The sequence below is a fragment of the Sapajus apella genome, unplaced genomic scaffold (genome assembly GCF_009761245.1).
Source record: "Sapajus apella isolate SASKATOON/1434 unplaced genomic scaffold, GSC_monkey_1.0 scaffold3, whole genome shotgun sequence".
Taxonomy (NCBI): domain Eukaryota; kingdom Metazoa; phylum Chordata; class Mammalia; order Primates; family Cebidae; genus Sapajus; species Sapajus apella.
Genome location: NW_022436943.1, coordinates 32,450,055 through 32,476,178, shown reverse-complemented (window position 1 = coordinate 32,476,178; position 26,124 = coordinate 32,450,055). Strand labels below are relative to the sequence as shown.

The window sequence follows — 26,124 nt, the reverse complement described above, 5'->3', positions numbered from 1 at the left end:
GGCAGGGAAGATATGGGAAATAACTGTGCCTTCAGCTCATTTTTATCATAAACTTAAAACTTCTCTGAAAAAGAACAGTCTTTCTAAAAAATAAAGTCTATTTTTTAAAAAACAGAAAAATAAAGGCATCATAAACCACATAAATGGTTACCAACAATAGAAAAAGAGAATAGAGTGGAGAGGACAGAAATGGAAAATGAATTTCTTTGAAAATTCCTTACTATATACTGTTGATTTTGGAAGTATGTAAATATTTTACATAATTATATGACAAAAATAAATTTGAGAGGGAAAATCAAGTGGCTAGGTGCAGTGGCTCATGCCTATAATCCCAGCACTTTGGGAGGATAAGGTGGGAGGATCACTTGACCCCAGGAGTTCAAGGCCAGCCTGAGCAACATGATAGAGATGCTATCTCTACAAAAAAAAAAAAAAAATTAGAAAAATTAGCCATGCATGGTGGTGTATGCTTGTGGTCCCAGCTACTTGAGAGGTTGAAGCAAGCAGATTACTTGAGCCCAGGAGGTCAAGGTTGCAGTGAGCCATGATCGTGCCACTGCACTCCAGCCTGGGTGACACAGTGAGATCCTGTATCAAAAAAAAAATCTTAAGAAACAAATGAGTCTAACATATGTAGTTTAGTAACATAAACATACATGGAGGAACTATGTCAAGTATTTAAAACACAGTAATTTGACTTTATATCTTTCAAATAACACAGCCTAAGGACAAAGGACCTGCAACAAAAGATCTGACATTATTTTATTAATCATAGTATGTGTAGCTAAATTTATATTATTATTTTTGCAGTGTACAAAAGCAAATGAGTATGTTGGCATAAAAGATTTTTTGCATAGAAGAAGATATACATTAAGTTATAGGAGGTTAAGTGAAATCTCTCTAGTCCAGAATTTGAATTAAAATCATGAATATGAACTCATCTGTTTTTTAAAAAAAATTAAATTTTTTCTAGTTTTCTAATTGTGTCTACTACAAAATTTCAGAAACCACAAGCCTAGTGTCAATAAGCACCCTTAAAACACAGAACATGGTGTTTTAGCACCATTTTCCAATAAAAGGAACTAGTGCTCCTTGGATAGATAAGATGGGTGATTTCATTCTGAAACAGGAAAAGTATTGATGAGCCTGCAACATCTTGTCAAGCAGAAAGCAATGAAGTTATCAAAGACTACTAGGTACTTGATAAAAGAATTCAGGGATCAGCTTGTCCTATTGACTTTGGGCCTTGACCATCAATAAGGTTAATAACTTCAATGAATTGAAGCAAATCCAATATATTTAAACATATAACCTCAAAATAATATTTCTTAAAACTTCATCATTATTATTTTGAAAATAGACTATCAGGAAAAGCAAATAACTGATGTCACAAAGATTTGCTTTACAGAGGTATTATAGCTGATAAATAATAGAATTATGATATCACTATTTTGCAACTCCTAATAAATTAATAGATCTAGGCAATAATCATGAGTGGCTGCTAACATCACTGGAAGAGAGACAAACTCTTGCTAAAATACCAAACTCAAATCTCATAAAGCTCTAGATCTAACTAACAATTTGCAGAAAATAAAGGGGTGAAGGAACATGTTGAACGGCATTATGGAAATATAATCAGAATGAGAGGAATTGGAACTCTACAAGAGACCATCTGGTTTCTTTAATAACAATACGAGAGAGAGAGAGAGAAAAAAAGAAGAAATCGGCAATAAAAATAATTTAAAAAGAAACCTATGTTTTAAAAAGAAAATAGAAAGACATATCAACCAGTTATAATGTGTAGACTTCATTTGAATCCTTATTTACTATTTATTCATTTATTTACAGAGACAGAGTCTTTCTCCATTGCCCAAGCTGGAGTGCAGTAGTATAATCACAGTTCACTATAACCACTCAGTGGGTTCACTTTGCCCACTGCCCAGACAGAGCCAATTTCTCAAGACAGGGGAAACACAACAGAGAAAGAGTAATTCATGCAGAGCTGGCTGTGTGGGAAAGCAGAGTTTTATTATTACTCAAATCAGTCTCCCCGAGCATTCCATTCAGGAAGCACAGGAAGCAGAGTTTTTAAGGACAACTTGGTGGGTGGAGGGGAAGCCAGTGAGTCTGGTGTGCTGGTCAGAGATGAAATCACAGTGTGTCAAAGCTGTCTTCTTGCACTGAGTCAGTTCCTGGGTGAGGGGCCACAAGATCAGATGAGCCAGTTTATTGATCTGGGTGGTGCCAGCTGATCCCTCAAGTGCAGGATCTGTAAAATATCTCAAGCATTGATCTTAGGAGCAACTTAGGGAGAGTCAGGATCTTATAGCTTCCAGCTGCATGACTCCTAAACCATGATATCTAATCTTGTGTCCAATGTTACTCCTACAAAGGCAATCTAATCCCCAGGCAAGAAGGAGGTCTGCTTTGGGAAAGGGCTTTGTTTTAAACTATAAACTAAGTTTCTGTCAAAGTTAGTTTAGCCTATACCCAGGAATGAACAAGGACAGCTTGAAGATTAGAAGAAAGATGGAGTTAATTAAGTTAGATCTCTTTCACTGTCTCAGTCATAGTTTTGCAAAGGTGGTTTTGAAGTCTTTAATTCCTGTGCTCAAGCAATCCTCCTGTCTCAACCTCCTGAGTAGCTGGGACTACAGGTGTGTGCCACTACACTCAGCTACTTTTTGTTTTTGTAGAGATGAGAGTCTCACTATGTTGCCTAGGCTGGTCTTGAACTTCTGGACTCAAGCAATCCTCCTGCCTCATTTTGGCTTTTCAAAGTGCTAGGATTATAGGCATGAACCACCATGCCCAGCCTGGACCTAATTTAAACAAAAAACAATTTTTAAAAATTATATTTATGAGACAATTTAAAATATTTGTATGAATATTTCTGATATTTAAAAGTTATTTGCTGAGATAATGTTGAGATATTTGAGGAAAAAAATATGCATGTATACATATATTCATATATAAACCCACACAGAAATATTTATAGATAAAATTATATGAGACTCAGAATTACCTTCTAAATATTTTAGGGGAGGGGTAGAAAAGAATGTGGGTATTTAGATGAAATAATATTGGCCATGAATTGCTAACTGCTGAATTTTTGAAACTGGGTGATACATACTGTCTCATTTGTACCAAAGGGATTTTAATTTATGGAGATGACTAAGTGCTGTCCCAAAAAGGCTAAAGCCATTGAAAGATTTTTATTACTTAATTTTCTGAAAGGAGCGGGCATGTCATGCCACACAGGGCCATAGGGGAAGCATCAGTGTGGTCAGGATGCAGAAGACAGGAGCAAGAGAAAAATGTAGCCAAGAGCCGTTATTGGGTTTTCCATGGAAAAGGCAAGGTATGGCAGAGTAAAAAGCTAAAGATTGGTCAGTTTGAATAATTCTGGTGGGCTCTGGGCTATAGAGATTGTCTCTAGTTGACTGGTACCTTGCCTTGGGATGATTTTGAGCAGGGGAAGTATTGGCTCAATGCATGAGAGATAAAGAGATGGTCAGTTTGCATATGAAAGTCATGTTCCCAAGTAGGTTAAGGACATTTAAGAATTAACAGGTCTTGGGCCAGCATGGTGGCTGACACCTCTAATCCCAGCACTTTGGGAGGCTGAGGTGGGTGGATCACTAGGTCAGGAATTCCAGACCAGCCTGGCCAAGATGGTGAAACCCCGTCTCTACTAAAAATACAAAAATTAGCCAGGTGTGTGGTGAATGCCTGTAATCCCAGCTATTTGAGTGGCTGAGAGAATCGCTTGAACCCGGGAGGTCGAGGTTGCAGTGAGCCAAGATTGCACCACTGCACGCCAGCCTGGATGACAGAGCAAGACTCCATCTCAAAAAAAAAAAAGAATTAATAGGTCTTGGGAGGGGCAATCTCTCCCCAAGTGTGTAAGGCCCCCAAATGCCAGAGTATCAAGAACACAGAAAATAAAGGAAGTTGGTCTGGGCTGGCGTGGTGGCTCATGCCTGTAATCCCAGCAGTTTGGGAGGCTGAAGTGTGTGGATCACTTGAAGTGAGGAGTTTGAGACCAGCCTGGCCAGCATGGTGAAACCCTGTCTCTAATAAAAATAGAAAAGTTAGCTGGGTATGGTGGCACATGCCTGTAATCCCAGCTATTCAGGAGGCTGAGGCAGGAGAATCACTTGCGCCTGGGAGGTGGAGGTTGCAGTGAGCCAAGATCACACCACAGCACTCCAGCCTGAGCAACAGAACAAGATTCCATCTCCAAAAAAAAAAGTTGGTCCTGTAAGGAATGTATGCCAAATAGACAAAGAACCTAAGAAAACACCACATACATGATGCATGTTATACTGTTTTCTCTATTATTATATATTTTGAGATTTTTCATAATAAAAAGTTTTTATTAAACTAGGCAGAACATTAGATAGCACGAGTGGACTGTGTTTTCAAAGAGCATTACAACAATAGCACCCTTCTCACACCAACCACAACAATCAACACAGAAGGCTCTAAAAATGCGTGCTCTGAATGAAGAGACTTCCCCAAACAGGCTTTGTGTGAGCAACATGGTTGTTTATTCACCAGGGTACAGGTAGGCTGTCTGAAAAGAGAGTCAGCGAAGGGCGATGGAATAGGAGTTGATTTTACAGGTTTGCGTTAGGGCGGCTTTTTGCAAGCTGGAAGGGGGTGGTAGGTTTGCAAGCTGGGAGGGGGTCACAGGTTGACCAAGGTCGGTTACAAAGTCCAACAGCCTTATCAATTGGGGCAGGAATAATGAACAATAGAGAGTGTCTTAAAGTTAAGTAGGTACCACAGGGTTTAATCATTTCTTCCTCTTTTCATGGTCTTCCAGTTACTTATTTTCCAGGAACTCATCTGGAGTGTTCGTGCAGGTTGCAGAGGTTAACATGGCATCCATGGGGCCATCAGTTGGCCTAAAAGACCTTACAAAGACTGCCATGATCAAATATGTGTGTGAGTTTCTCCCCTCAACACCAAGCAGCAGATACCAGCTAGGTGTCCTCCCATTCAATTCTGACACTGTTTACCTGGAGAGAGCGTCAGACCCCACAGGCTGCGTTCTCGGTTCACAAGAATACACCTGCTCCCTTCAGACACCAATCTCAAGTCGAGCTTCTGGAACTTCTGACCCACCGTCTTCAAGTTGGGGTTCCCGTGACCTCCTCTTTGGGTTCGATTAATTTGCTGAGATGGCTCACAGACCTCAGGGAAACACATACTTACATTTGCTGGTTTATTATAAAGGATACTACAAAGGATACAGATGAAGAGATGTGTAGGGTGAGGAATGGGGGAGGAACATGGAGCTTCCTGCCCTCCCTGGGCCAACTACTCCCCAGGAACCCCCATGTGGTCAGCCATCCTGAAGCTCTCTGATCTTAGTTCTCTTGGGATTTTATGGAACTTCATGACATCAGCATTCCTTCCCCCAGGGTATAGGGCAGGACTCTCTGAGGAGAGTCTTAAGATTTACAATCAGAAAGGCAGGGAAAGAGTAGAGTCCTGCTTTGGGGCAGGAGAAAGGCAGGAAGGAGAAGGTCATGGGCCTGTCCCTCAGGTGTAGCACACTCAACGTTATTAAAAAAAGGACTGTAACAAGGGTTATGGGGGTTAGGAGCCAGGAACTGTAGATGAAAACCTATATATGCCTTTTTGCCCGTGGACGCCGCCGAAGAAGCATCGTTAAAGTCTCTCTTCTCCCTGCGATCATGTCTAAGTCAGAGTCTCCTAAAGAGCCGGAACAGCTGAGGAAGCTCTTCATTGGAGGGTTGAGCTTTGAAACAACCGATGAGAGCCTGAGGAGCCATTTTGAGCAATGGGGAACGCTCACAGACTGTGTGGTAATGAGAGATCCAAACACCAAGCACTCCAGGGGCTTTGGGTTTGTCACGTATGCAACTGTGGAGGAAGTGGATGCAGCCATGAACGCAAGGCCACACAAAGTGGATGGAAGAGTTGTGGAACCAAAGAGAGCTGTCTCAAGAGAAGATTCTCAAAGACCAGGTGCCCACTTAACTGTGAAAAAAATATTCGTTGGTGGCATTAAAGAAGACACTGAAGAACATCACCTAAGAGATTATTTTGAACAGTATGGAAAAATTGAAGTGATTGAAATCATGACTGACAGAGGCAGTGGCAAGAAAAGGGGCTTTGCTTTTGTAACCTTTGATGACCATGACTCCGTGGATAAGATTGTCATTCAGAAATACCATACTGTGAATGGCCACAACTGTGAAGTTAGGAAAGCCCTGTCAAAGCAAGAGATGGCTAGTGCTTCATCCAGCCAAAGCGGTCGAAGTGGTTCTGGAAACTTTGGTGGTGGTCGTGGAGGTGGTTTCGGTGGGAATGACAACTTTGGTCGCGGAGGAAACTTCAGTGGTCGTGGTGGTTTTGGTGGCAGCCGTGGTGGTGGTGGATATGGTGGCAGTGGGGATGGCTATAATGGATTTGTTAATGATGGAGGCAATTTTGGAGGTGGTGGAAGCTACAATGATTTTGGCAGTTACAACAATCAGTCTTCAAATTTTGGACCCATGAAGGGAGGAAACTTTGGAGGCAGAAGCTCTGGCCCCTATGGTGGTGGTGGCCAATACTTTGCCAAACCACGAAACCAAGGTGGCTATGGTAGTTCCAGTAGCAGCAGTAGCTATGGCAGTGGCAGAAGATTTTAATTAGGAAACAAAGCTTAGCAGGAGAGGAGCCAGAGAAGTGACAGGGAAGCTACAGGTTACAACAGATTTGTGAACTCAGCCAAGCACAGTGGTGGCAGGGCCTAGCTGCTACAAAGAAGACATGATTTAGACAAATACTCATGTGTATGGGCAAAAAACTCGAGGACTGTATTTGTGACTAATTGTATAACAGGTTATTTTAGTTTCTGTTCTGTGGAAAGTGTAAAGCATTCCAACAAGGGGTTTTAATGTAGATTTTTTTTCTTTTTCTTTTTCTTTTTTTTTTTTGCACCCATGCTGTTGATTGCTAAATGTAATAGTCTGATCGTGACGCTGAATAAATGTCTTTTTTTTAAAAAAAAAAAAAAAAAAGAAAAGAAAACCTATATATAATACAGGTTTATATATAGATAGACAGATATAGATATCATAAAACATACCCATTTGACATGCTCTTTTGTAATGTGACTGCTATGATTTGAATGTCCTCGCCAAAACTTATGTTAAAATTTAATTGCCACAGTAATGGTATTGGGAGTAGGACTTTTAAGAGGTGATTAGTCATGAGGGCTTTGCCTAGTTTCTCTACCAGTGGATATGCACTAGAATACCTATTGTGATCAGTGGCAAATGTTATGCTTTGTGGGTTTTGAAGCTGGGCCTTAAAAGTTATTCTTCTTCTATTTTTACTGCTTATAATGCACCTTCAGTGAATTCAGCCACTGTGCTGTGAGGAAGCCCAGATAGTCACATGGAGAGAACTCTGTGAAGAAAACCAAGGTCTCTGATCACAGCTCCAGCTGAGTGCTGAGTCTCCAGTCAGGAATTAGCAAATCTGCCACCATATGTGTGAGACTATGTTAGACCTCCAGCCATCCCATGTCATAAGGTGTCACGACACCAAGACACCTCATGAAGAAGAAAAATTAACCAATCCCTGACTTCTTGATCCAAAGAACCATGGACAAATGAACTATTTTTTTGTTTTAAGCAATTAAATTTGAGGTAATTGTTACCTAGCAATAAATACTTGAATGAAAAATCTAAGACTATCTTGCAAAGACAATTATTTTCCTAAAAGAAGAAAATAAAGAACTCTAATATAAGTGTAATCTTTAAGCAAATTAATGAAAATAAAGAATTTCATTTAAACATACATAAAAAATCACTTCAAGATCCATGAAACTGCATATGAAGTTTCATTTCATTCTTCTGCATATGAAGATCCAGTTTTCCCAATATTACTTATTGAAGAGACTGTACTTTTCCCATTTTGTGTTCTTGACATCTTTGTCAAAAATCAATTGACTGAAATACATGGGTTTATTTCTCGATTTTTTATGCTGTTTTATTGGTCTATGTATGTGTTTTTATACCATTACCATGCTGCTTTGATGACAATAGCTTTGTAATGTAGTTTGAAATCAGGTAGTATGATGACTTGAGCTTTGTTCTTTTTGCTCAGTTGCTTTGGGTATTTAAGGTTTTCCTTGGGTCCATAGATTTTTAGGATTGTTTTTCAATTTCTGTAAAAACTGACGTTGGAATTTTGGTAGGGTGGTATTGAATCTGTAGATCACATTGGTTAGTATGGACACCTTAATTCTTCCAGTTCATGAACACCAGATATCTTTTATTTTTGTAATCTTCTATTTTTATAGTTTTTAGTATACAGATCTTTTGCCTCCTTGGTTAAATTTACTCCTAAGATTTTGATTTAAAAATATATATATTTGGGTAAATAGTAGGTGTATATATTTGTGGGCTACATAAGATATTTTGGTATGGCATAGAATGTGTAATAATTATATCAGGGTAAATGGAATATACACTACCTGAAGGACTTGCCATTTCTTTGTGTTACAAAATTCTAGTTACACTCTTTTAGTTATTTTTGGATTTATAATAAATTATTGTTGACTAAAGATACACTGTTATGCTGTCAAAGACTAGATCTTATTTATTCTATCTACCTGTATTTTTGTACCCACTAACCATCCCCACTCCCCCACTCCCACAATCCTTCTCAGCACGGGGCAACCATCATTCTATTTTCTATCTTCATGAGTTCAATTGTTTTGATTTTTAGCTCTAACAAATGAGTGAGAACACTTAAAGTGTGTCTTTGTTCACCTGGCTTATTTTACTTAACAAAATGCCCTCCAGTTCCATCCATGTTGTTGCAAATGATAGGATGTCACTCTTTTTAATGGCTGAATAATACTCCATTGTGTATATGTACCATATTTTCTTTGTCCATTCATGTGTTGATGGACACCTAGCTGGACTCTACATCTTGGCTATTGTGAATAGTGCTGCATTAAACATGGGTGTGCTGGTATCTCTTTGATATGTTGATTTCCTTTCTTTTGGGTATGCACCTAGAAGTGTGATTGTTGGATCATATGATAGATCTGTTTTCAGTTTTTTGAGAACCCTGCAAGCTATCCTCCATAGTGGTGGTACTAATTTACATTCCCATCAATAGTGTATGAGGGTTCCCTTTCTCCACACCCTTACCAGCATTTATTATTGCCTCTGTTTTGGATATAAGCCATTTTAACAGGCATGAGGTAATATCTCACTGTAGTTTTGATTTGTGTTTCTCTGATTATCAGTGATGTTGAGCATCTTTTCATATAGCTCTTTGCTATTTGTCTTTTGAAAAATGTCTCTTCATATATTTTGCCTATTTTTTAATCCAATTATTATATTTTTTCCTATAGAATTGTTGGAGCTCCTTATACATTCTGGTTATTAATCCTTTGTCAGATGGATAATATGCAAATATCTTTTTCCAATTCTCTGGGTTTTCTCTTTACTTTGTTGATTGTTTCTTTTGCTGTGCAGGAGCCTTCTAACTTTATGTGATCACATTTGTCCATTTTTGCTTTGCTTGCCTGTGCTTGTAGGGTACTACACAAAAAATCTTTGCACAAACCAGTGTCCTAGAGAGTTTCCCCCTAAGATTTATTTTAGTAGTTTCGTAAGTAGAGGTCATAGATTTCTCTTAATCTATTTTATTTTTGTACATGGTGAGTTATAGGAGTCTAGTTTTATTCTTCTGCATGTGGATGTCCAGTTTTTCCAGCATCATTTATTGAAGAGACTATTCTTTTGCCAATGTATGTTATGAAAACTTTGTGGAAAATATTATTGGTATATAGGAATGCTTGTGATATTTGTACATTGATTTTGTATCCTGAGACTTTACTGAAGTTGCTTATCATCTTAAGGAGTTGGGCTGAGACAATGGGGTTTTCTAAATATATACTCATGTCATCTGCAAACAGAGACGATTTGACTTCCTCTCTTCCTATTTGAATACACTTTATTTCTTTCTCTTGCCTCATTGCCCGGGCCAGAGCTTCCACTACTATGCTGAATAGGAGTGGTGAGAGAAGGCATCCTTGTCTTGTGCTGGTTATCAAAGGGAATGCTTCCAGCTTTTGCCCATTGAGTAAGATATTGGTTGTGGATTTGTCATAAATAGCTCTTATTGTTTTGAGATACGTTTCATCAATACCTAGTTTATTGAGAGTTTTGAGCTTGAAGGGATATTGAATTTTATTGATGACCTTTTCTGCATCTATTGAGATAATTGTGTGGTTTTTGTCATTGGTTCTGTTCATGTAATGGATTACATTTATTGATTTCCATATGTTGAACCAGCCTTGCATCCCAGGGAAGAAGCCAACTTAATTGTGGTGAGTAAGCTTTTTGATATGCTGCTGGATTTGGTTTGCCAGTATTTTATTGAGGATTTTTGCATCTATGTTCATCAGGGATATTGTCTTGAAATTTTCTTTTTTTTTGTTGTGTCTCTGCCAGGTTTTGGTATCAGGATGTTGCTGGCCTCACAAAATGAATTAGGGAGGAGTCCCTCTTTTTCTATTGTTTGGAATAGTTTCAGAAGGAATTGTACCAGTTCCTCTTTGTACCCCTGGTAGAATTTGGCTGTCTGATCCTGGGCTTTTTTTGGTTGGTCGACTTTTAATTACTTCCTCAATTTCAGAACTTGTTATTGGTCTATTCAGGGATTCAACTTTTTCCTGGTTTAGTCTTGGGAGAGTGTCTGTGTCCAGGAATTTATCCATTTCTTCTAGGTTTTCTAGTTTATTTGCGTAGAGGTGTTTATAATATTATCTGATGGTAGTTTGTATTTTTGTGGGATCAATGGTGGTCTCTCCTTTATCATTTTTTATTGTGTCTGTTTGATTCTTCTCTCTTTTCTTCTTTATTAGTCTGGCTAGCAGTGTATCTATTTTGTTGATCTTTTCAAAAAGTCATCTTCTGTATTCATTGATTTTTTTGAAGGTTTTTTTATGTACCTCCTTCAGTTCTGCTCTGATCTTAGTTACTTCTTATCTTCTGCTAGCTTTTGAATTTGTTTGCTCTTGCTTCTCTAGTTCTTTTAATTGTGAAGTTAGGGTGTTGATTTTAGATCTTTCCTCCTTTCTCTTGTGGGCATTAAGTGCTATACATTTTTCTATATAGTGCTTTGGTCCCAGAGATTCTGGTATGTTATGTCTTTGTTCTTATTGATTTCAAATAACTTATTTATTTCTGTCTTTATTTTGTCATTTACCCAGTAGTCATTCAGGAGCAGGTTGTTCAGTTGCCATGTAGTTGTGCGGTTTTGAATGAGTTTCTTAATCCTGAGTTCGAATTTGATTACACTGTGGTCTGAGAGACTGTTTGTTATGATTTCCATTCTTTTGCATTCTTCACAAAGGGGGTAATAACAAACTACTCCAATCTAAACATGCTTCTTCAGCTCAGAGGAGTTTGTTATTACCCACTTTCTGAAGTCTATTTCTGTCAGTTCGTCAAACTAATTCTCTGTCCAGTTTTGTATGCTTGCTGGCAAGGAGTTGTGATCCTTTGGAGGAAAAGAGACATTCCAGTTTTTGAAATTTTCAGCCTTTTTGTTCAGGTTTTATATACCTTTGGTCTTTGATGTTGGTGACCTTTGGATGGCATTTCTGTGTGGACATCCTTTTAGTTGATGTTGATGCTATTTCTTTTTGTTTGTTGGTTTTCCTTCTAACAGTCAGGCCTCTCTGCTGCAGGTCTGCTGGAGTTTGCTGGAGGTCCACTCCAGACCCTGTTTGCCTGGGTATTACCAGTGGAGGCTGCAGAACAGCAAAGACTGCTGCCTGCTCCTTCCTCTGGAGGCTTTGTCCCAAAGGTCTCTAGCCAGATGCCAACTGGAGCTTTCCTGTATGAGTTGTCTGTCAACCCATGCTGGGAGATATCTCCCACTCAGGAGGCACAAGGGTCAGGGACCCACTTGAAGAGGCAGTCTGTTCCTCTACAGAGCTCAAGCTCTGTGCTGGGAGATCTGCTGCTCTTTTCATAGCTGACAGGAGAAATATTTAAGTCTGCTGAAGCTGCACCCACAGCCACACCTTCTCTCAGGTGCTCTGTCCCAGGGAGATGGGAATTTTATCTATAAGCCCTGACTGAGGCTGCTGCCTTTTTTCAGAGATGCCCTGCCCAGAGAAGAGGAATCTAGAGAGGCAGTCTGGCTACAGTGGCTTTGTGGAGTTGTGGTGGGCTTTGCCCACTTCAAACTTCCCAGTGGCTTTGTTTACACTGTGGGGCCTACTCAAACCTCAGTAATGTTTGATGCCCTGCCCCCCACCAAGCTTGAGCATCCCAGGTTGACTTCAGACTGCTGTGCTGGATGCTCCTGCATCCAGCTTAGTGTCTGCCCAAATGGCAGTCCAGTTTTGTGCTTGAAACCCAAGATCCTGGTAGTATAGGCATCTGAAAGAATCTCCTGGTCTGCAGATTGCGAAGACTTTAGGAAAGCGTAGTATCTGGACTAGAATGCACCATTTCTCACAGCACAGTCTCTCATGGCTTCCCTTGGCTAGGGGAGGGAGTTCCCCAACCCCTTGCACTTCTCAGGTGAGGCAATGCCTCACCTTGCTTCAGCTTGCCCTCCATGGGCTGCACCCATTGTCTAACCAGTTCCAATGAGATAAGCCAGGTACTTCAGTTGGAAATACAAAAATCACCTGCCTAATGCGTTGATCTCACTGGGAACTGCAGACTGGAGCTGTTTTTATTCTGCCATCTCGCCAGGCATGTTGAACCATTCTTGCATCCCTGGGATAAATTCCACTTATCATGATCAATGATTTTTTTAATATGTTGTTTAATTAATTGTGCTATTATTTTGTTGAGTATTTTTGCATCAATGTTCATCAGGGATATTGGCATATGGTTTTCTTTTTTTGACATGTCTTGGTTTTAGTATTAGGGTAATGCTGGTCTCATAGAATGAGCTTAGAAGGATTTCCTTCTCCTCCATTTTTCTGAATAGTTTGAGTAGGATTCGTATTAGTTCTAATTTAAATGTTCGGCAAAATTCAGCAGTGAAGCCATTGGGTCCAGGGCTTTTCTCTGCCGGGAGACTCTTTATTACAGCTTTTTTGTTGTTGTTATTTTGATTCTACAGTAAAAACAAAATCAACAGCCAAATGACTCAGCTGCAGTTGTACCAGTGAGAATCTCAGGAGCCTAGCAGAAGATTACGCTGGAAAAAGTTCAGGGAGCTAAGCTGAGATTTTTTGCTGCCCACCACAGGTAAGAGACATTTTGGAGTTTAAATCTAACCAAGTTAGGTGGACTTAATAAACACTTTAGGATTTCCATTGGATTAGGAATGGAGACTAAATGCCTCAAAAGAGCACCAAGACTAAAACGTAGACTTGTGTTGACAAGGAAAACCAGGTCTCCCAAGTTAAAAGCAATCTATCTATAATTTAACTGCCTGCTAGAATGAGACTCACCACTTTTTAGAGGAAGATCTAGAGTCTCTGCAATGTGTTACTCAAGGCATAACAATAAAAAATTACTAGACGTGGTGAAATGGGAAAATGTGACTTATACTCAATAGAAAGTGACCAACCAAGGACCTAGGTGTTAGAATTGGCAAAGAGAGACTTTAAAATAACTATGACAAATATGTTAAAACATCTACAGGAAAAGATGGATATAACATATAAAGAAATGGGTAAATGAAGACTATAGATTGGAAAAGCAGAAATGAAACTGGCTTTATTAACAGACAATATGATTCTATATGTCTCCAAAAATCTATTAACTCTAGTAAGTGAATTCAGCAAGGCTGTAGGATACAAAGTCAGTATTTCCATATTGTTTCAATGACAGTTAGAAAATGACATTTAAAAATAAATACCCTTTATGATAGTGTCAAAAATATAAAAATTCTAAGAATAAATTTAAGAAAAGATATAAAAGATCTCCACTTTGAAAACCACAAAACAGAAAAAAAACATTAAGAAACCTAAATAAATGTACGCATTTGTCATGCACTTGGTTAGTTGCAAGACTCAATATTGTAAAGCTGTTCTTCTACTCTAAGTAATCTGTAAGATTGACGTACTTCTAATTCAGAATGGGTTTTTGCTGGAAATTAATAATCTAACATGAAATATTATGTGCAAATGCAAGGACCTAAGAGTCAAAATCTTGAAAAAAGTAAAAGAAAAATGTTGGCATACTTAGGATAACTGATTTTAAGACTTATAGCACTGCATTAATTAAGACACTGTATTTTTTGCTTAAGAAAAGGCAAATGGTTGAATTACACAAAAAAGAGAATAGAGAAATAGGCCTTCCCATATAATTCAGCCAATTCACATATATATTGGCAACTCAACAGGGGAAAGAATATCTTTTCAGCAAATGATGCTGGAATACCTGGATGTCTGTACATTTTGACCTGTGTATCACAATATATTAAAATTTTACCTAGGCCAGGCACAGTGGCCCATGCTTGTAGTCTCAGCACTTTGAGAGGTCCAGTTGGCAGGATTGCCTGAGTCCAGAAGTGCAAGATTAGATGGGCAACATAGTGGACCTTATCTCTAAAAAACAATTAGCCTCAAGTGGACTGTTAACCTAAAAATAAAAGAGAAAAATGTAAATTCCCTAGAAGGAAGCATAAAGAAGCATTCCATCTTTGCAGTCATGGAATAGGCAATGATCTTTGGTATATAAAAAGCACTAACCATAAAATAAGTAAATTGATAAAATGGACTTTATCAAAATTAGTAACTTCTGCTGCTCCGAAGACACTTTTAAGAAAATGGAAATGTAACTCACTACCAAGGCTTAGCAGAATTGTGTTACATAGGTTGGATGTAATGAGGAGATGGTTTTAATGAAGGTCTCTTCATTTTAGATTCTTGCAGAAGAAAAATAAATATGATAAATCTAAAAAGTTCAGAAGGTGAGACTTGAAAAATGCGCAAAAGAGGTAGAAGTTTGAAGACTAATGTTAATATCACCTTACTTGCATGAAAAATGTAGAGATAAATTTGACAGTTGATGGAATAAACAGTAGCAATTTCAGTATAATAAAGCTAGAAAGTAAAAAATAGAAATCAAGTAGTAATGTAATTATTAAAACTGATAGGAAGGAAAAAGAAATAGGAAGTAAATGAGTGAACTAAATCTTTACTCCCTATAGCTGGGAGTCAACAAATGATATTCAAAGTTGGTAAAACAAGACAATATCAGTAAAATTTTGTTATTTGGAGTTATCTCTATGAATAATTGTGTGAGAAAACGAACATTTAACCTCTGGAAAACTGGTTTAGGAATGGAAAAGAACAGAGAAGGGAACTTGCCTTTTGTTTTATGTCATTCTCTAATAATTAGGTTTTTTTCCCCATGCATGTGTATTTATTGACGTTTTTTAGACAAAGATGGTAGGTAAATAGATAGTAGGAAGGAAGGAAGGATAGGATGGAGAGAGGAAAACTTCCATACCTAGAGGTTATCACTGCATAGTGAGATTTTAGGTGATTTTTTTTTTCATTATATCTTTTTGTATGGCTTGGATATTTTACAATGAGTAGGTAATATTTTTGTAAACATAAGAGGAAAATAAACTGTTTCCTCCTTGTAAAAAAGAAAATCTTAAATTAAAACAAAAATCAACCTTGCTGAGTATTTTATTGCCTCCTGGAAAATAACATCTGGTGGTTTTGGAGCTATCTTGTGGGAAAACACTTTTCGTATTATTAACTTCTTGATTTACATCAGTATGTTACATTGAATACAAACCACTGTTCTTTCAGTGGATGAAGTCTGGAGAGTTCTCAGCCTCAAAGTGCCAGGTAGGACTGAAGAATAGTTGCCTACTACTTGAGCAGAAAGTTCTCACGATAATAGAATTGCTGTCAAATAACACTGAGTTCTTTGCAATTGCTATGGAAGAAATCCAAAAAATACCCTTATGGTAGTGTCTTTATTATTTGTACTGACATAAGCTCTTTTGGGATTCTTCTCTAAGATTAGGTTTACACCCATAATTATGTCATCATGTATGCAGAAGTGTCATTTTTTTGCTCAATTCATGTAACTTGTTTATAAGCCTGGAAGAGCAATAGCCAATGGTGATGTTCAGAGCCATCTGCCACTTAGATACCAAAACCTGTTGTAGTGTTCCCATTAGAGCTGTGATGTTGGTTCATCTATATCTTAAATTAGGTGTGTAGGGAGTAAATTATAGGCCCATAGGAATGCATTTTACAGCAAACAGAGTAGTACTCCAAAAACTAGTCATCAGGTTATCTTGGCCATTGTAAATTGAGCACATCTGGGAATTATTCTCAGGAAAACGTTGGGTAGAAGCTCTGACTAGTGGCTTGAACTTTGTTTACTACTGCAAGGACTGGAAAAAAAATAAAGCACATATAAAGCTACAGTGTGTAATCTACCAAAGTTAACCCCAAGATATTAATACTGAAACTTTGGTCATGAATTTTCGTTGATTTTGTTAGATTATATTAATGGGTTATGATAGACTCCTTCACAAATGTCATTAAAATGTTTCCAATTCTCCTATTTATTTAGTCACAAATCTGGGTCAGGTATTTACAATATAATTTCTGCTACAGATGTGCATTTTTTAAAAATTGAAGTTAGGATTCTCTAAGAACCTTGTTTAAAGAAATGTAGCAAAATAGTTAAAAGGAGGGATTTTGAGGTCAGACTACCTGAATTTGAATCTTTTAAGCTCCATTTGCTGTAGGACTTTACTTAACACACTCAATGGGAAACTTTTTCTTTACTCCCATTTTCCCATTTATAGATGAGTTTTCTCGCCTCAAATGGGAATAAAGTATAACTTGTAGTGTATTATAAAATTAAATAATGTAATTTATCTAAATCACCTAGGGTAATGATTCCCAAGTTTTGTGCACACAGGATTTGCCTGAGTTTCAAAACATATTGATCTCTGTGTCTCATCCCAAGTGATTGTGCTTCAAAATTTTCTTAAGGTCCCCAAGTCATGCTACTGTGCAGGCAAGTTTGGGAATCCTTGACCTAGTGCATAATAGTGCCTGCGTACGGGTGCATATGATCCAAGTGTTTTATAAACATTAGCTAATTTAAATTTTTGTAACAATCCTAACAAACATGTACCATATTATCCTCAATTTCCAAGTGATAAACTGAAATTTAGAGATATTTGGTAACATTTGCAAAGCCAGATAGCTACTACAAAGCAGACTCAACATTTATAAGCTGGTTCTTCTGAATCCAAAGTTCAGACTCTCAGTTATAATGCTGTCTAGCCCCAAGAGAGTTTCCTATTCGTAAATTTCACACACTCAACTGACATAGAGTATATTGACAATATCAGCTTCAGAAAAGGAAAAGGAAAATTCTGAGTTGGTAGTACCTACTCAGTAAGTCATAGAAACAACCAACTTTTTTTTAAAATATTAAGTAATTTAATTAATAAATTTAAAGTAGTATTTTATATGCATGTTGAACTTGGTATCTTACAGAGAATACAACTTTTCAATCACTTACAGAATACTGACAAAGATCATTCTCTAGGTTACAGAAAAACCTGCAACAATTTTTTTTATTATACTTTAAGTTCTGGGATACATCTACAGAATGTGCAGGTTTGTTACATAGTTATACACGTGCCATGGTGGTTTGCTGCATCCATCACCCCATCATTTACATTAGGCATTTCTCCTAATGCTACCCGTCCCCTAGTCCCCCACTCCCCGACAGGCCCCAGTGTGTGATGCTCCCCTCCATGTGTTCATGTGTTCTCATTGTTCAACTCGCACTTATGAGTGAGAACATGAGGACAAACCAACTTTTTAATCACTTCTCACAGTGATCTCAAGCTAATGGTCAGCCTCAAAGAATGGCAAAGACTACTGAAAATTGTCGCAGAGAATTTCATAATAAGATTAGCTGTGCTTCTCATTAATTAATGTCATTTCCTTTTACTAAATAGTCCTCGATTCTATTGAGTTTTTAATGGACTTTTGCATTAAAACTCTCTCAAGTTTGTTCCTAGATGTATCAGGGACTCAAAAGACAAAGATAACTTCTAAAAATTACACACAGCACTTACTTTTCATGTATCTATCCTATAGTAGTTAGTATTTGCTGTGAACTAGACTAATGTGGGTTCCAGCCACAATAATTGACACATGGTCTATGTTCAACAAAGCCCAAGATACAAGCAATAAAACATCACCATCTACTACCTGTGAGCACATCCCTCACAGAACCATCTTGAACTGAATTTTTGATTCCGTCTTCTCAGGACCAACTAGAATAACTGAAAGATGTTTTCTATTCTCTGCCATAACACTTGGGTAACCAACTAAAGAAGAAGAACAAAGTTGGAAGACAAATACTATCTGGTTTCAAGGCACGATGTTACTCAAGATAGTACAGAATTGGCAAAAAGACAGACAAACAGATCAATGGAACAGAATAGAGAGGCCAGAAATAAACCCTCACATGTATCAGCAACATTTTTGACAAAGGTGCAAAGGCAATGCAATGGAAGAGGATAATTGTTTTCAACAAATGGTTCTGAAACACTTGAATATGCATATGAAAAAAACCTACTCTGATTCATACTCTTTACCATATACAAAAATTAACTCAAAATTGATCAAAGATTTAATGTAAAACCTTAAAACTAAAAAAAACTTCTAAATAACAACATACGATAAGACCTTTGAGATCTTGGGCCTTGGGTTAGACAAATATTTCTCTTTTTTGAGACAAGGCGTCACTCTGTTGCCTAGGCTGGAGTGCAGTGGTGCAATCACAGCTCACTGCAACCTCAAATTCCTGGGCTCAAGTGATCCTCCTGCCTCAGCCTCCAAAGTACTGGGACTACAGGCATGTACCACCACACCCACCTAATATATTATTATTCTTTGGAGAGACAGGGTCTCACTATGTTGCCCAGATTGATCTTGAACTCCTGGCCTTAAGCTCTCCTCCGACCTTGGCCTCCCAAAGGCACAATCCATAAGAGAAAACAATAAAATAAAACTTCATATGTGCAAATCATATATCTGATATGGGACTTATAGTCAGGATACAAAAAGAACTCTCAAAACTCAAGAAAACAACCCAATTTAAAGAAAAAAAAAAAAGCAGATACTTCATCAAAGAAATATATGAATAGGAAATGAGCATATTAAAATATGCTTAATATTATTAGTCTAAGTGCAAATTAAAACCACAATGAGATACCACTGAACACCCAACAGAAAGTCTACAGTGAAAATAACTGAAAGTCTACAATGAAAATACCAGGTATTGGTGAGCATGTGGAACAACTGGAATTGTCATTCACCACTGGTGGAAACTGAAGTGGCTCAGCCACTCTGCAAAAATTTGGACCACTTCTTAAAAAGTTAAACACACATCTACTGTATGATCCAGCCATTTCACTCCTAGGTATTTACACAAGAAAAATGAAAACATATGATTGAACAGAACCATACAAAGATTTGTATACAACTATTCACAGCACTTTTATTTGTGATAGCCAAAAACTGGAAATCATGCAAATGTCCCATTAACAGGTGAGTGGATCAGCAAATATAGTGTATCTATTCTTCAGGAATGAAAAGTAATGAACTACTGATGCATACAGTAACATGAATGAATCCCAGAATAATTATACTGAGTAAAAAAAAAAAAAAAAAAAGCCAAACAATAAAACAGTAAATACTCTAAGCATAATTTCATTTATATAAAATTTTAGAAAATACAAACTAATATATAGTGATAGAAAGCAGATCAGTGGTTGCCTGGGCTGGGGAAGGGGAAGTAGGAAGGTTAAAAAGACGCATGAGTATTATCCAAAGCAAAATTAATGCAGAAACAGAAAACCAGATACCACATGTTCTCACTTGTAAGTGAGAGCTAAACAGTGAGTACAAATGGACACAAAAAATCGGAACAGTTAACACTGGAGATTCCAAAATAGGGGATAGTATGAGTGGGGGAAGGGTTGAAAAATTACCTGTTGGGTGTTACGCTCATTACTTGGGTGAACAGCTCATTAGAAGCCCAAACCTCAGCATCACACAATATACCCATGTAACAAACCTGCACATTACCCCCTGAATCTGAAAATTAAATAAATAAATAAATAAAAAGAAACATGAGGAAACTTTTGGAGGTAATGGACATGTGTATTATCTAGCTTGTGGTGATGGTTTTACAGGGTTATACATACATCAAAACCTATAATCCTTTTTTTTACTTTATTGTGGTAAGAGCACAACATGAGATTTACCCTCTTAGCAAACTTTTAAGTGTACAATATATTAATATTCACTATTATATACTTTTTATGTATTCAAATATATGCAGTTTATGTCGATTATACTTGAATAAAGCTGATAAAAATTAAAATTAAAAAATACTCTTTTTACTTAAAAGCTTCATTAGCTTAATAGAGGAAGCATTGGCGAGTATGGTAAGGATATTTTTGTTTTATATTTGTTTCTTTTGATCATAAACTGCAGTGATTTTTGATAGAGTTAGGTTTCTCATTTTTCAGCAATAAAAGATTACTGTGTTAAAAGCCTGTTTTATCATTTAAAGACACTACAAATATTTTAATCAATTGTCTGGGAGAAAATAGAAACTCCTTCTAACTCAAAAAGAAATTAGGTGTACCACATATCAAAGAAGGTTGCATAAAATTTTACGATGCCAATTGTTTTAAAATTCAATAATTGGCAACTGTATTCAACAATTTGCAGATTTATCTCAGATACTCTGACCCATTTATTAAATCAGGCAGTTATAAAAGAGCACCCCTGGTGAAGACATGCATTCTCATGAATAAAGATATATCCGCCACACTCAAGTACATTTAATATCAGAGCTTCAATTTCTGAAGCTTTGTTTGTCCTTTTTGGCCTTTCTTTTTGAAAGGTAAATGGCACAGCAGATTTTTTAAAGACAAAGTTACATTTCAATAAGCTACTCTTGGGATTTGTTCATGTTCTGTGCTTACAGTTATTTATTGCTGTATAAAGGTTACAGGTAGGTAAATATGGCTAAAGGTCAATAAAACAGAACATTTTACAGAACACCCTATTGGTTTAACATATTAAAACCTTTAGCATTTAAAATTATTTTAAAGGATGAATATCTTAGAATTATGAGACCAAAGATATTCATAGCATATCTAAATGGGAATAGATGTTTTTCAAATATTGACAGAGAAGATTCCGTAACTTGCTTTTGTAATCTAGCTTATGGTAATTCTACCCTAAAAGAAAGGTTTAAAAGTCAAATCCTGCTTATTCAGAATTTTTAGTAATGAAATTATAATAATTAAATATTGTAGTTTATAGGAATTGCCATATATTATATACCTGGATTTCAAATTTTTGAAATAAGTCAAATATAAAAGGCACTAAAGTGAGACTCTTAAAATACCTAAAAAATTTTTGGAAAAAAGATAAAGTGAGAGGAATCACTCTACCTCAATATAAGACCTATTACATTGCTATAGTAATCATCATGGTGTGCTATTGATGGAGGAAAATATGGGTAGTTTGATGCAATAGAATAAAGAACCCAGAAACAGACCTAACCTATGTCAATAGCCATAGCCTGGTTAGTATATTATAGTTGTGCAAGCTATTGCCCTTGGGAGAGACTATGCAAATGGTACAAAGGATTTCTCTGTATTATTTCTTAAAACTGAATATGAATCTCTAATTATCTCAAAATAAAAAGTTTAATTTTAAAAAGATAACAATAAGCAAATAAAATATGTTTCTGGTTTGTTTTAAAATAAAATACAAGATTTTATGGTTTTTGTTGGGGCTTTCATTATGAGGATGAGTTATACATAGGACTATAAAAGAAAAATAGCTTTTTTTTTTTTTTAGACAGTCTCGCTCTGAGCCCAGGCTGGAGTACAGTGGCGCAATCTCGGCTAACTGCAACCTTCACCTCTTGAATTCAAGCAATTCTCCTGCCTCGGCCTCCCAAGTAGATGGGATTACAGGTGCATACCACGCCTGACTAATTTTTTTATTTTTAATAGAGATGAGTTTCACCATGTTGGCCAGGCTGGTCTCAAACTCCTGGCCTCAAATGATCCACCCACCTCAGCCTCCCAAAGTGCCACAGTTGCAGGCATGAGCCACTGTGCTCGGCCAAAAAGGTCTTATTTGAAATTTCTAGTTAATTGGGTTTTCAATGAATGGGCATTACCATACACATAATTACATTAATAAAACCTCTGGTAGTTCCAGCAATTACCCTGTAATCTTTTCCAGAGGCCAGGAAGGTGAGCCTTAGTTAATTGTCAAACTGGAAAGCTGCTGCTATCTTCATGTGCAACCTGTGTCTAGGTCATCTGTGCAGTTATCATGTAATACGGTAAGAAAAAAATATTCTTCATCACAGCACCAGAATACTTAGATTTTACCTGTATCTATTCCATAGTCTTGAAATATACAAGAACATTGTCAAGAATACACAAAATGGAAATAACTCATTAAAATATTTACATGTACTTACTTTTGCACACTGTGTAAGCAAGTAATTCAACCTGAAGTGTTACAATGGATCTTTGTGAAGGTTTGTTTTTTCTCAAGTAAGATCTTTCCTGTGTTTTAGAAGAGATTAATATTGTAATAGTGAGCTGGTAAAAATGCAGTATCTTTTGAATTAGATAAAAAGTTTTCAAACATAATCTCATAAACTTTTAGAGCTTTGGAAGCTTATAGATTGTTGGAAACATTTCACAAAATGCTTGTTCAAAACAAAGTTGTAAATGTAAAAAAGATAAATAAAAGTTATTTTCTTCTGTCACTCCGTTCCCGTTGCAACCATCTTGATTCATATCCTTACCTCACTTGACTTGTCTGAACAATTTAAGCAGCTTAATGATTGTTTTGCCTCTGACTTATTTCTCACCTCTCACCCCTAATCCATCCTCCAGACTACCCCGAGTGATTTTCCTAATAAGCAATCTGTTCACACCCTCTCTGCTGGAAAACTAGTCATTGCTTCTGATTGCCTAAAATACAAAGTCTAAACTTTGCTTCACATTTGAGATCCTCTGAAATCTAGGCCCAGCTTACCTTGCTCGTCTTATACGTGCCATTCCTAAATACCCTCCCATACTCTATGCAGGCCATACTTTGTCTTCTCAGAACACACCATGCTTTTCCTCATGCAAGTTCTTCCATCTAGAATGTCCATCTTTGTCTCTGCCTGGTTAATTATCTCACTTCCTCACTGAAGCTGTCCTCAACATCCTAAGACAGTTCATCACTTCTTCTTTTTGCTCTCATAGGATTTTATATGGAATAATAACTACTATTTATTGAGCGCTTACTAGGTACCAGGCACTGTGCCTAACTAAGCATTTTACAGACGTGATCTCACTTAATCTTCCCAGCAGCGCTATGAGGTAATGTGGCCTTTTAATGGTGTCTTCTCATTCATTGTTTTCCTGTCTATATCCTCATTAGAAGAGACTAATCTTCATCATATTATCTGCACCACCCCTACTATAAAAGTCTGATCAAAATTGGGCACTCAATAAATGTTTGTTGAGTGAGAGACTGATGGAATGAATTTAGTAAAATACATAAATTCAACAGGGCACTCTAAAAAGTAATGTGTTAGAGAAGATTGACTTTACCATACTCAAATGCAGCCAGAACCCTGAGAATATGCTTCCTAATCCAAGTAGCTCTCTCTTTGTCTCTGGCATGCTGCTTGAAATCCCCACAGTTCTCGGAAATGCCTTCCATTTCTTTATTTTCTATTCTTACTGCCACCAATCTAGATTAGACCCTGTCTTTTCTCTTACTTGATCTACTCATTGACTTTCAGAATCTCTTATCTTTATTACTTTATATCTTAGAAAAGGTATAAAGCAATACCTTCTTAGAAAATGTATAAAGTAATACCATCCTCCTAAATACAAGTCATATTATATATTGCTCAGCCACGTGCGGTGGCTTGCACCTATAATCCTCATACTTTGGGAGGCCAAGGCGGGCAGATAGCTTGGGCCCAGGAGTTCAAGACCAGCCAGGCAACATGGCCAAACCCAGTCTCTACAAAAAATACAAAAATTAGCCAGGCATGTTGGTGGGCACCTGTAGTCCTAACTACTCAGGAGGCTGAGGTGGAGGTGGTGAGGTGGAGGATCACCTGAACCTGGGAGGTCAAGGCCATGGTGAGCTGTGCTTGTGCCACTACACTGCAGTCTGGGTGACAGAGTAAGAGAGACTCAAAGAGAGACAGATTGTGTATTTCTCTTGCTCAAAAAACATACCTTTTCTAGAAGGGATCTTTCCTCCCAGTTTGAATTTCGGAAATCTCCACAGTCTGACCCCAAATTTATCTCCCACTACATTCTAAACTGTATAGTCCAATCAACCTGAGAGAGTCCCCATTCTTACCTCTGTGCCTTCATTTATTGTAATCATTCTGCCCATCTGGGCTGCCTCTTTCTCCACATTGTTTATAAAAATTCTATGTCTTCCATGACGCTTTTCTAGAACACACCAGTCAGATATAACTTCTTTTCTCCCCATATGCTTATTCCACTGACAACTTATAAGAGACATTTTGAATTTTAAACTGTCTGCCATAGGCAAAAGTTAGCTCTTTGAGCAATCAAGTAGACCTTTTCAATTAAGTGCCCTCCTCATAAATGATCTTCTTTTTGAACGTGCGTTCTTCCCCATACCAGGTGAGTCCTCTGCAGCTGTGCTTCTACCAGATTAGACTCTTTCTTGGAACATATTCAAGTTGATCGGGAATGGAAACCTGATCATGCTGGGCTAGCTAGATTCTCTCTCCAGAGACTATGTACTTGGGACTAAAAAAAGCTTTTTAATCTAAGTGTGTCTCCAAAATGGAGGAGCTGGGAACGAGAGAATTGTTGCCCATAACCAGTAGTGATAAACCTGTGAGGGTGGGTCCCTCCAGACTGACCTCTTTGCTTACATTAGTAAAAGGCAGCCCTGGCCGGGTGCAGTGGCTCATGTCTGTAATCAATCCCAGCATTTTGGGAGGCCTAGGCGGGTGGATCGCTTTAGCGAGTTTGAGACCAGTTTGAGACCAGGAGTTTGAGACCAGCCTGGGCAACATGGGGAAGCCATTTCTCTATAAAAAACATGCAAAAATTAGCCTGGTGGGTGTGGTGTCATGCACCTACAGTTCCAGCTACTTGAGAGGCTGAGGTAGGAGGATCACTTCAGCCCAGGAAGTTGAGGCTTCAGTGAGCTGTATTTGCACCACTGTACTTCAGCCTGGGTGACAGAGTGAGATCCTGTCTCAAACCAAACCAAAACAAACAAACAAACAGCAAAAGGTAGCCCTCTAGGTAGGTGCAGCTTCAGATGGTGGGCTCAAATGTAAAATGTATGCAGTGACCTTGGGTAGCCATAGCATTGTCCTTTATAACTAAACAGGCAGAGAAAGGATGGACCAAATATGTGGGGACAAGAACAAAGAATAAGCAGAGGGAGGGAGAGAGAGAGTACATGAGAGTACGCTGCTGTGGGTTCCTGTCAGCTTTCCTGAAACTAGGTTAGACCCTATAGAAACACCATTGCTTGTGTTTTTCTTGAGAAAATCCAGTTTTCTTTCAGCAAACTCTCTTTTAGGTTCAAGGGCAAAATACTTATTGTTTTAGGTGTCTAATCCCTCAAGGTGCAGGGTAGCTTTTTAGAGTAACTAGCAATGCCAGGCACCTGGTGGACACATGTTGAACCACTGGTTTTTAACCTTGACTATGCATTAGCAATACCTTTTAAACCTACCCTTGGCTGCATCACACTGGAGACCAATTGAATTCAAACCAGGTTAGGTGAGAGGGCACACTCATTGGTATTTTTTAAAGCTTCCTTTAACCCACTTGAGATCAGGGTTGATCTTCATTTGGTTAGATGTTGTAAAACTATATATACTGAGGGACAGCTGGTAGCATACTAAGCCATTTTCATTTACTAACTCATTACCATTTACTAACTCATCTATGTTGAATCGGTAATCAGATTACACCATCTTGAGAAAGAAGTGAATAGTTAGGGTAAGGATTGCATTGGGAGTGATGGAGGAAAGT

At 37.7% G+C, this 26,124-nt stretch overlaps 1 protein-coding gene and 1 long non-coding RNA gene across 3 annotated transcripts in view; both read left to right on the top strand.

Annotated features, from left to right (window-relative positions):
• Nucleotides 1-26,124, top strand: part of LOC116532558 — a 179,246-nt gene that overhangs the window by 122,666 nt on the left and 30,456 nt on the right. The window contains exons 3-4 of one of the 2 annotated variants that reach the window (XR_004260904.1): nt 13,141-13,268; nt 18,298-18,513. This is a non-coding gene — a long non-coding RNA (uncharacterized LOC116532558). Of the gene's footprint in view, nt 1-13,140; nt 13,269-18,297; nt 18,514-26,124 lie in introns of those variants that run through there. The other variant, XR_004260903.1, reaches the window with a different exon arrangement.
• Nucleotides 5,647-6,671, top strand: LOC116532553 (heterogeneous nuclear ribonucleoprotein A1-like). The gene has a single exon (XM_032251791.1). The coding sequence runs from the start codon at nt 5,709-5,711 to the stop codon at nt 6,669-6,671; it is 963 nt and encodes a 320-aa protein (XP_032107682.1). The 5' UTR covers nt 5,647-5,708.

Bases quoted from the DNA above. Each gene is read 5' to 3' on its own strand.
- LOC116532553 (XM_032251791.1), top strand. From the start codon at position 5,709: ATGTCTAAGTCAGAGTCTCCTAAAGAGCCGGAACAGCTGAGGAAGCTC.